General features: G+C 44.0%; 2 protein-coding genes and 1 long non-coding RNA gene across 3 annotated transcripts in view; 1 reads left to right on the top strand and 2 right to left on the bottom strand.

Annotated features, from left to right (window-relative positions):
- Nucleotides 1–1,580, bottom strand: part of clrn1 (clarin 1) — a 9,189-nt gene extending 7,609 nt beyond the window's left edge. The window contains exon 1 of the mRNA XM_050060732.1: nucleotides 847–1,580. Coding sequence (XP_049916689.1) covers nucleotides 847–1,099 — 253 coding nt within the window. The 5' untranslated portion in view covers nucleotides 1,100–1,580. The remainder of the gene's footprint in view (nucleotides 1–846) is intronic.
- Nucleotides 1,581–1,694: 114 nt separating this feature from the next.
- Nucleotides 1,695–11,051, top strand: part of masp1 (MBL associated serine protease 1) — a 25,412-nt gene continuing 16,055 nt past the window's right edge. Inside the window, exons 1-4 of the mRNA XM_050060685.1 lie at nucleotides 1,695–1,814; nucleotides 4,054–4,267; nucleotides 6,220–6,397; nucleotides 10,294–10,425. Of these exons, the coding sequence (XP_049916642.1) occupies nucleotides 1,810–1,814; nucleotides 4,054–4,267; nucleotides 6,220–6,397; nucleotides 10,294–10,425 (529 nt within the window). The 5' untranslated portion in view covers nucleotides 1,695–1,809. The remainder of the gene's footprint in view (nucleotides 1,815–4,053; nucleotides 4,268–6,219; nucleotides 6,398–10,293; nucleotides 10,426–11,051) is intronic.
- LOC126400254 (uncharacterized) overlaps nucleotides 10,670–11,051 on the bottom strand; it is a 19,861-nt gene continuing 19,479 nt past the window's right edge. The window contains exon 2 of the long non-coding RNA XR_007570956.1: nucleotides 10,670–10,794. This is a non-coding gene — a long non-coding RNA (uncharacterized LOC126400254). The remainder of the gene's footprint in view (nucleotides 10,795–11,051) is intronic.

Raw genomic sequence — 11,051 nt, forward strand, 5'->3', positions numbered from 1 at the left:
GTTAGTTAGCTACCTGAGCTAATGTCAGTTAATTTCCTGAGCTAATGTTAGTTAGCTTCCTGAGCTAATGTCAGTTAGTTTCCTGAGCTAATGTTAGTTAGCTTCCTGAGCTAATGTCAGTTAGCTTCCTGAGCTAATGTCAGTTAGCTTCCTGAGCTAATGTTAGTTAGCTGCTTAGATTGCACACACAGATATAAATGTTTGAACTTGTGTGAGTGCGGAGACGCTAACATCGTTAGCTTGGTTCATTTTACTGAAACCATGAACACCAAATGAAACAAATGAATCAACAAAGATAAATAAATAAATAAATGAATAAATAAGATGTTACCGTACAGCCTGCTCTTTATCTGATAACATATTCCATGTTGTACAGCTGTTTATTTTCAAACAGAGAAACAATCCTCGTCTGTTTTTATGAAAGTGCTCGTCACATCTCGGACGTGTGTTCGACCTGCAGCTGAGGCTCATTCAGCTATGACACAGGAGAACTTTGACGTCAGCAGGAATTAGACGGAGCCCTGACACTCAGAGACACTCAGAGACACTCAGGTGTGTCAGGTGTGTTTTGTCTTTGTAAAGAAACTGAATAATTCACAGCTCTGAATAATTAACCAGCCCATGACGTCACCTAACCCTAACCCTACTAACAGCCAATCAGAGTTTGAGCAGACTGACCTTTAATAACCTCTGTAAGGAGTCTTTAAAACTATCCAGATAAAAACTTCATGACTTTAATATTTCTCCTGGATGAGACAGCAGCTCTGCACCTGTGCTGACGTCACTCAGGTGACCTGTGTGTGTGTGTGTGTGTGTGTGTGTGTGTGTGTGTGCGCAGAGACTCACAGGAGAAGCGGGACGGCCTCCCCCCCAGCCCGCACTGCTTCACCCTGTGCCCGCTGAACAGGCCGTACTGCAGCTCTCCCAGGAACTGGTCCAGCTCGGCTCCCGTCGCGTTCACCAGCTCGGCCCCGGTTCGGCACAGCACGGCCCCGCGGAGCCACAGCGGCAGCCCGGTGGACACCGCCGCCGTCAGGGCGCAGCACAGACCCAGGAGGCCGGAGGTGGAGAAGAGCAGCTGCTTCTGTCGGCTCGGCATGACGGGAGGAGGAGGAGGAGGAGGAGGAGGAGGACACCACCCGCCGCCCCCGCTCCTCCACCCGCTGATTTATTATAATAATTATCACAACAACACACAGAGACACACAGCACAACTACACACTCACTGACCTCAGTGTTCACGTCACCATGGCAACCAGGGGCTGGAGGAGGGCGGGGCGTAAAGAGCAGAGTGTGACAGGTGGTCAGGTGGCGCCCCCCGGTGGCTCCTTCATAATAAAACTTTCAACACAACTTTTATTTCATTTATTTTAGTTTATTTTTATTTTAACACAAATACTTTTATTTGTCAACTGTGGCGGGATGACGTCACTGAGTACACGGGACAAACTCCCCCCCAGTACTGTGGTGATGATGATGATGATGATGATAAACAGACCCGTCAGACTAATAAACAACATATTTATTATATTTCATCATGTTTCACAAACAAACAAACAAACATAGCAGGTCAACAAAATATATTTCCTACAAACAAAAGCACTTCTCATCTGTAAAACATGTTTTTATGTCTCTGTGGAGTTTCAGTAGGACTTTACTTAACGTGATGACGTCGAGCTCCTCACTCACGTCACACGTGACTGCACGTAGCGCTGAAGTGCGCGAGGTTCCGCGAGTGGAGAGACACAGAGACAGAGAGAGAGATACGGGGACAGAGACAGACAGAGGAGCTGAGGTCTGTGCTGCAGAATGAGGTCTGTTAATCGATTTATTATTAATTAATTAATTAATCGATCAGTTCAGTTTGTTTGTTTCTGCAGCCTGAAAATATGTGATGTCTATTAGTTCAGTTTATTTCACAGCTTATAAAACTCGAACACACTGACGGATAAACGACTGATTTGTTTTAGCTTAGAAAAAGACAAACAAAAGAAAACAAATGACATCATGACCTGCAGGTGTCGCTGCAGCCTCAGCTGATCATAGCTACAGTTTAACTTTAATTATTTCTGTCAACACAACAATAACGGGAAGTGACATTAACTCAGTGTGTGTTCATTATATCAGCTGTTCACACATCAGCTTTATAAAAGTTTTTGGATCCTTAAACTTTATATTTAAAAAATATTTGTTTTTATTTTATGATTTTTACTTTCAAACTAAAATGAGACATTTTTAAAAGATGTTTTCTAATGTTTAGTTTAAAAGATATGAAAGTTATTTTTTAGAGTTTTTACATTCAAACTAAAGGTGACGTTAATAAATAATCAGATTAGATTTAAATCACAACCATCTGTCGTTAGAAATAATCTCCATCTTTAATATTGGAGCAGATTTACAGTCCAGACCTGATCAGTCAACTCTGAGGGCAAAAACACAAATTAAATTCTTTGATCATAACCGAGATCAAATGTTCAGTTATTGCTGATATTGATGTGAGGTCGTATCGTCCGCTCTGACCTGGTGACCTTTGTTCCAGAGGTCGTCTCTTTGTTGAAATGATCTCTGGTTGTTTCTCTGTGTTGAGTCAGAGACGCTTTAAATATCTCACCTTTGTTATTTTACCTTTATGGTTATTGATGGTTGTCCTGAGTCTGAGGTGTCGCTGTGTCACTCTTCTTCTTCTTCTTCTTCTTCTGTCATGGCTCTGTGTTTGGAGCCGCCTCAAGCTTGGCAGCTGAAGACCAGCTAGGTCAGTCAGCGCCTCGGTGGGCAGGTCGGGGTCGCGCTCTCTCAGCAGCCTGGTTGTAATATCTGTGTGTTGGAAGTGACTGGTTTCAGTTTGGTCCCAGTTTGTGTCACTGTGATCAAACCTGTGAGACAGCTGCCCTGTGACCTGCAGAGTCTGTCGGGTCACCTGTGACCTGCGGGGTCTGTCGGGGTAAACCTGTGACCTGCAGAGTCTGTCGGGTCACCTGTGACCTGCAGAGTCTGTCGGGTCACCTGTGACCTGCGGGGTCTGTCGGGTCACCTGTGACCGGCAGAGTCTGTCGGGTCACCTGTGAGACAGCTGCTCAGGTGTCAGGTGGTGACACTGTGTTAATTTTATTATTTTAATCAGGAGAACCTCAAGTTTCAGTCGAACTCATTTAAAGTCACAGTTTTACATTTGTTTTCATGATGATGGATAAATTTAACAGATTTTTTTTTTCAACCTCAGTAAAAATTATGTGTTTTTTCCTGTGAACACAAACACAACCTCATCAAGTTATTTTAAAGACATTTATTATGAGACTATACTCAGAGGTTATCAGTGAAACTCCTATGTTCAGTCTGAGCACTGCCTCGCTGCCTCGCTGCCTCGCTGCAGCAGCTGTCCGCGTCTGAACCTGGCGAGGATCAGCTTCAATGTCGCAGGCGACTTGTTTGACAGAAATACTCCCAACTCTTCCCTGGTTGTGTTTCGTTTTCCTGCAGCAAACGGACCAACTTCCTGTCAGCTAAACCAAACCCCAATACTGTAATGGATGCTGATTGGTGGCACAGATGATGTCTAACCCACCACAGTGAAATTCTGAACCAATCAGAACACGTGGGCGGGACGAAGCATCCACAGCTGAGGACTGAACGATGAGGTTTCCCTCTGCTGCAGAATCTGAACGTCCAGACAAGACATCTGATCTGAACCACCGAGGAGCTGAGAGTCTCCACGTTACCAGACTTTTCAAAGCCGTTCAAACGTTTTAAACATTTAAGTACAACAGCTGTTTTTAGGCGGTGGCGGCGGTGGCGGCGGTGGCGGCGGTCTGAGTCTTTGAGGGTTAAGGAGCAGTTGAACAGGTTGGTCGCCTGGTACGGGGGGGAGGTACTCAAAGTCTAATAGCATGGTAACATCAGGGCGTTGTTGAGTTGCTCTGAGTCTGGCCCCGCCTACTTCAGGAGCTGTTAGCCCCGAACAACCCAGCTCCCACAGGGACACACAGACTCCTCCCCCACGCCAAGGTGGTGACTCTAATAATGATGATGATGATGATGATGATGTCTCTCCCACAGTGCGTTGGCGTTGCTCCTCCTCCTCCTGGTGGCGGACGCTCAGCTGCTATCGGAGATGTACGGCAGCCTGCAGTCTCCAAACTTCCCGGAGCCGTATCCACGGGAGGCGGAGCTTCGCTGGAACATCAGCATCCCCGCCGGCTTCCTGGTGAAACTGTACTTCAGCCACTTCGACCTGGAGCCGTCGTACCTGTGTGAGTACGACTATGTCAAGGTGAGAGCCCGATGCATCATGGTCATGTTGTGTCTGACTCATCAGTGTCCCAGAAGTCTCTGCTGCTGCTCTGCCTCACACTTTATACACATGGACAGTGTGAGGCTGAGAGAGCAAACCTCTCTGACCTCTGACCTCTGTGACCCCTCTGACCTCTGCCCTTTATGTCTGCACATGGAAGGGCAGAGAGGTTCCAGATCAGAGACAAACTGAATGAAGAGACTTGTAAACATAGAATAAAAAAAAAAAAAAACACTTTAAAAAGTTCTTTAACACAAACAATATGAAAAAACACAGCTGTCAGAGAAGAAGACAGGTCGGTCAGGAGGTGATGAGTGTCGCTGGAAGAAGATGGGATGTGTTAATTTTCAGTTTGTGATGTTGTTACCATGGTTACAGCCGTGTCCTGTCACAGTGAGTTCAGAGTCAAAAGGTTCTGGTGTATTTTATATATATTAATGTCATCATGTTTGTTTGTGTTGATCAACCTGACGACTCGTCTCATCAGATGAATCACGTTATTCAAACAAAGCCTTTTATTGGAGGAGTTTGTTTAAGGGTGATGATGTCATAAAGTAACAACAGATGACGCGGCGCTGCAGTGAGTGACGACTCAAACTGTTTGTAAACAATATCTTACACTTGAATTAAATATAAGGGATTTAATGATGATAATGATGATGAACATTTCACGTTATAATAAGATCAATAATTATATTGTTAGAATATGAGTTTGTTTTTTATTATTTATTTAATTTAATATTTATCAATATTTATTAGGGGTGTCCCCGACTAAGAATTTTCATAGTCGAATCTGATTTGACAGATTTTTCCTTTAGCCGACGAATCGTTGAATCATGTTGTTTCCCCCTCATTGATTAATGAGCTCATTTGCGTTAAAGTTAAAGTTCCACTGATTGTCACACACCTGAGTGTGTGAAATTTGTTCTCCGCATTTGACCCATCCCCTGAGGGAGCAGTGAGCAGTAGTGGTGCCGCGCTCGGGAATCATGTGGTGATCTAACCCCCCAATTCCAACCCCGTGCGTCACCGCTCTCAATTGTTTGACCACGTCGGACAAAAAGTAGCCAAATAAAAAATCAGAGTCTATCAAGAAAACAATCAGCGGTGAAATTAGTTTCAAGACACTTCAGGTAAACGAATAATCCTTCAAAAAAGTTTGATTTGAGAGCACCGTAGGCCTCGATGCTGCTCTGATGGTCCTGCAGCGCACTCACTCACCTCCGCTTATTTGGATTGAGCAACTGGGTGATTTATTCATGTGTAGTAATGATTATGCCTACTGATTAAACAGGGGACAGCCCTCCAGTCCGAAACTGATTTTCAAGTCCATATCGAGCTTCCTGTATCAAACACTGCCGCCCGCTCTCCGTCCGCACTCGCACAATTCTGAAATTCGTTGTACTACAAAAGCTTGAAAGTAACATTTAACTCATGTTTTTTATTGAAAATATGTCACTGTCTTCATTTATTATGTATAATTTCACTAGCAGCAGAAATTAGGCTGATGTTTGTATCGCAATAGGCTATATATCATGAATAACTAGAAAACAAATACATTCTATGTCAAATCAAGATGTTCAGCAGCAGTGAGCACCCCCATATAGTCAGAATGGTACGGTCTTGTTTCATAACCACATTTATGAGACTGGCAGTCGAATCAGACTTCTCCAAATCGAATCACCGACTCATCGACTATTCGGGGTCACCCCTAATATTTATATTTGATATATATTATATATTATATTATATATTATATATATTTTTTCTGACGTTGCCGTCGTACATCTCCACAGTAAACTACTTTTTACTGATAATACTCGGATACTTTTCCTCAGGTAACACTGTAACTCATACTGCAGTATTGTTACAGGAACTTGTACTGTAGTATTTTTATGACGCAGTGTGTCCCTGTGTTTGGTGGTGTCCAGGTGGAGGCGGAGGGGGAGGTGCTGGCGTTGTTCTGTGGGCGGGAGGAGACGGACACGGAGGCGGTGCCGGCTCAGCAGGTCATCACGTCGCCCAGGAACTCCCTCAGCGTCGTCTTCCGCTCCGACTTCTCCAACGAGGAGCGATACTCTGGATTCATGGCTCACTACAGCGCTGTGGGTGAGGCTCCGCCGCAGTTCCTCTGACGGCCACCAGAGGCCGATCACACACTCACAGGCAGATTCATTAAGAACAGGCCGCGCTTGCTGTCGGCGACACGAGTTCAGCATCACTATAAATGTCTCTCAGCCTCGTCTCAAAGTCCGATTCACCACAGATATTTCACTGATGATGTCACACCAAAAGTTTCACAGCTGACTCATTATTAACGTGACGCAGTGTAAAAACGGTCTTTATATTAGGAACACAGCGCCAGGACAATAAGAGACGTCATAGGACCTGAACAACGAGCTGAAGAACTCTTTCAAACGTCACTGTAAAGCTGCGTTCCCACGAAACGCGAATTCGCAAATTCATGCGTCAAGATTACATACAAAGTCAATGCAAAGACGCGATTAGACGCGAATTCGCACCGGGCGGCGCGATGTACGCGTCTAGCGCAACGCGATGGACGCGATAGAGGCTAGACGCGAAATTCGCGTCCAACGCCTCATCGTTTGAGTTGAAAATATTGAACTTTTGAGGCGAATTCGCGTGACGAATTGAAAGCCAATCAGCGTTGAGATTCTCCCGACGTCACTGGCGTGTGTCAACAACGTCCAGTTGTTGACACAACAATAAACTGCTACTCACCGGAGACAGATGGACAGACGCTCCGCAGCTGAAATGGAGCGCCTGTAGTTGGTGTCCTGCCGGAAGATCCTGGCGCCAACCCTCGCCAACAGGTCCTCAAACTGGGTCCCAGTCAGCCTGAAGTACCGCTGAAAGCGGCTATCATCCAGATGGAGTTCCTGGAGGAGGTGGTGAAACTCGCCGAGCTGGATGCGCTTCTGCAGGATAGGGTGAACCCAAAAACGACGGCGTTTGGCCCTCCGACGCATCTGGGACTTCCAGAGCAGGTACAAAGCAGTGATGGTGGATGGATATCTCAGCCATGGTTGTCAGTGACGTCTTGACGCCCTGACGTCCAGTTGTTGATGCCGAGATGGAGGAGAAACTTATCATTGCGGTGTGCGGCTACCCGGAGCTATATGATACTACATGTCTACTCTACAGAGACCGCAACAAAAAGGAGCAGGCTTGGGTGAAAGTCGCCGAGGAGACTGGTCTACTTGGTAAGTTCTGTAAATATGTGTCTTTTATTAGTTTACAAAATGGTTGTACTATGAACGTTAGCACTAGCTTAGCTCCAGTTAGCACAGCCGGCTTCCCCACTACTCGCGCCAATGACGCGATAATGCGAATTAACAAAATGGTACAGCGTCCAAACTCGCGCGTTATGTGCGAGTAATTCGCTTCACTCGCGCCCAGTGTGAACGCAGCTTAAGTGTGCGTGACTGTCGGCGCCGGTCTTTGTGTCTCTGCAGTGACGCTCAGTAACATACACGGGGACCAGATTTACACTAAATATCACTCGTTCTTTAAAGCGGTGACAAAAAAACTTATTTTGGAGGTTTTTGATTTCTAATGTCTTCACACACTGAGGCCTCGATCACACAGGAAGAGTTCTGCAGGTTACAAAACAGGAGGCGCGCCACACTGCCTTCTTTTTTTTTTTTTTTTAACTGAATGTCACTAGTAAATTATTGTTGCCAGGCAACCACCCCATCACCTCCTCACCCTAACCTTCCCATGTAATCAATCTACCATTAATCAGTGTGTAGTTGCTGCCATGTTGAGGCAGAGGGTGCTGTCTGTAGCTCTGGTTGAGGGTGAGAGGCTGTCAGCAGATAAACAGAGATCTGTGTGGGTACATGAGACCCTAAAAAAGAGGCTGGATCATGGGGAGTACCACCAGTTGGTCCAGGAGCTTCTCCTCCATCATGGACGCTTACAGGCAGGTTTTAGAAGTTTCATTCTTATTAAAATCTGTTACAAAAAGGTGCCTCCAGCTGCTGAAACACTTCCTGTGTGATCGGGGCCTGAATCCGTTTTTTTGTCCGAAATTGTCGCAGGTGTAAAAATGAATACGACCTCACATTGTGTCATGTTTTCACACTGAGTCCAAATCTGTCGTCTGTCATCAAAAGTTTCAGAACAGGTTCAACTTCCTGTGTTTTTCTCCTCCGTCAGAGTCGTTAGAGACGTCTGACTTAATCAGTGAACACAGCTGACAAGAGACAGAGGAACAGAATGATTTCATAACTCAGATGTTCAACAGGTCAAATAGTAAAATTCAGGAGGATGATGAGGAAGAGGAGGAGGAGGAGGAGGAGACAGAAAGGGAGGTCAGCTCCGCCCCTTACTGTAGCTGCGGGAGGAAGTGATGTCAGTCAGATAGGTAACTGCAGGTCAGAGAGGCAAAGGAGGAAATGTGTCTTTCATTTTGTCTCGTGTTGCATATTTTCACAACAAACAGAAGAATAAAACTCATCGGACTCAGTGTGAGAGGTTTCTGTGTGTAACGATTATTTTCAGATGATGGATTAACAAGACGCATCACAAACAAACAAACAGTCTCAGTGAGCAGAGGACTTTACTCTTCAATAATGTTCAAGGATCAACGTCTGGACTTTTAAACCTCCCTCTGATTGAATGTTGTCTTAAATATCAGACATGACGGATGTCAGAGGTCAGATGTGACGGAGGTGACAAAAAGTTTTAGATTTATTAATGTCACAGCGGGTGTAGTCGAGTTGCTCAGAGTTTTCTTTATGCTGATGAAAATTCTTTTTTAGTTTGGATTTAAAGGCCGACAGAGTCGACCTGTTACACCTTCAGATTCACCTGACAGAAATATTATTTAATGAATCATAAAATATGAATGACCAGAGCAGCGTTCACACCTTTGTTGAAACCAGGAAGTGAGACAGGAAGTCCCTGTGATGTAGTTTCCTCCTGTCATACCTGATAAATGAATGAATTATTTCAAACCAAAAATATATATAAAAATAACATAATTAAAAAAACAAAGAATGCAAATATAACTGTCCAAAAAGCAGCAGGTAGAAGTAAAACTTATCTGTCCCCCTTCTTACATTTCTTTTTTTTAAGTCAAAAATTATTTCAACAAATTCCCAAATTTATTTACAACTAATATGAAACTGTCCCCGGACCGTTCACCACCCAGTGAAATGAATCAGTCAGAAACCCAGTTTACAGTCCACAACCTTCACTCGTCTGTGTATCTGCCAATAATATCTTTTCTGTGTAGTTTTTGTTGTAATCTGACAGTTGACAAAAATCTGTGACACATCTTTAAAGGACCAACATTTTCTTAAAAATGATATTTTAAGACGAAGACTTTTATGGCAGAACATTTTGACTCGATGTTCTCAGGACGTTCTGTTAGTTTTAGATTTTAAAGGCTTTTAACACAGTTTGAATTGAAGTTATGAGTTTTTGTCTGAGACAAGTTCAGAGGTTAAAGAAGTGAACGCAGATAAACATATTTTATAAATTATATTTATTCTATATAAATAAAGCTTTTAAAAATGATGTTTCACCCACAAACAGAATCAGTGTGTTGATAAGTTATAATTTTAAATGTTTGTTAGGCGGGAAATGATTTGTCTTAATTCTCAACAATGGTCAGTATATGAATATAAGCTCATCTTAATCTGTGTTAATATCACAGGAGCACTGACACGCCGTTAGCAGCTGAACAGTCCTGAAAACATTGGACGGACAGAAGCAACAGAGAGCAGAGAGACTGGTTTCTGTTTTCAGCTCTGAGAGTTAGTGAATGTTTATAAGAAGCAGAAATATGTGCAGATAAGAAGAAACATGAACCAGTGAAGCTCAGACACATGACGCTGCAGAAGATAAGTAATGTCCAAACATGTCAGTTTGACCTCCTGCAGGTTCACACAGCTGATAACACGCTGGAGACGAGTCAGGGACATGTAAACTCTGATGTCTCCCTCTGACCTTTGTCTCTGTCTCCCTCTCCTCAGACATGGACGAGTGCAGCGAGCGCAGTGATGAAGACCTCCTCTGTGATCACTTCTGCCATAACTACATCGGAGGATACTACTGCTCCTGTCGCTATGGTTACCTGCTTCACTCTGACAACCGCACCTGCAGAGGTGAGACCGTTGATGGTGTCATAACCTGACACACACTTAGGTTATAAACCCAACCTAGGTCTGTGTTCATCCTGATGGAAGAAACATCATGAATGAAGACTGCTGTCTTCTTCTGCTGCTGCTGACTGTTGGTTCACATTTAAAAGATATACAAAACATACATTTCTATATGTAGAATGCATATATCAGTACCTCATGGTAAAGTGGATGTATATATCAATCAATCAATCAATCAATCAATCAATCAATTTTATTTATAAAGCCCAATATCACAAATCACAATTTGCCTCACAGGGCTTTACAGCATACGACATCCCTCTGTCCTTATGACCCTCACAGCTGATCAGGAAAAACTCCCCAAAAAAAACCCTTTAACGGGGAAAAAAAACGGTAGAAACCTCAGGAAGAGCAACTGAGGAGGGANGCATACGACATCCCTCTGTCCTTATGACCCTCACAGCTGATCAGGAAAAACTCCCCAAAAAAACCCTTTAACGGGGAAAAAAAACGGTAGAAACCTCAGGAAGAGCAACTGAGGAGGGATCCCTCTTCCAGGACGGACAGACGTGCAATAGATGTCGTACAGAACAGATCAGCATAATAAATTAACAGTAATCCGCATGACA

The sequence above is a fragment of the Epinephelus moara genome, chromosome 2 (genome assembly GCF_006386435.1).
Source record: "Epinephelus moara isolate mb chromosome 2, YSFRI_EMoa_1.0, whole genome shotgun sequence".
NCBI classification, from domain to species: domain Eukaryota; kingdom Metazoa; phylum Chordata; class Actinopteri; order Perciformes; family Serranidae; genus Epinephelus; species Epinephelus moara.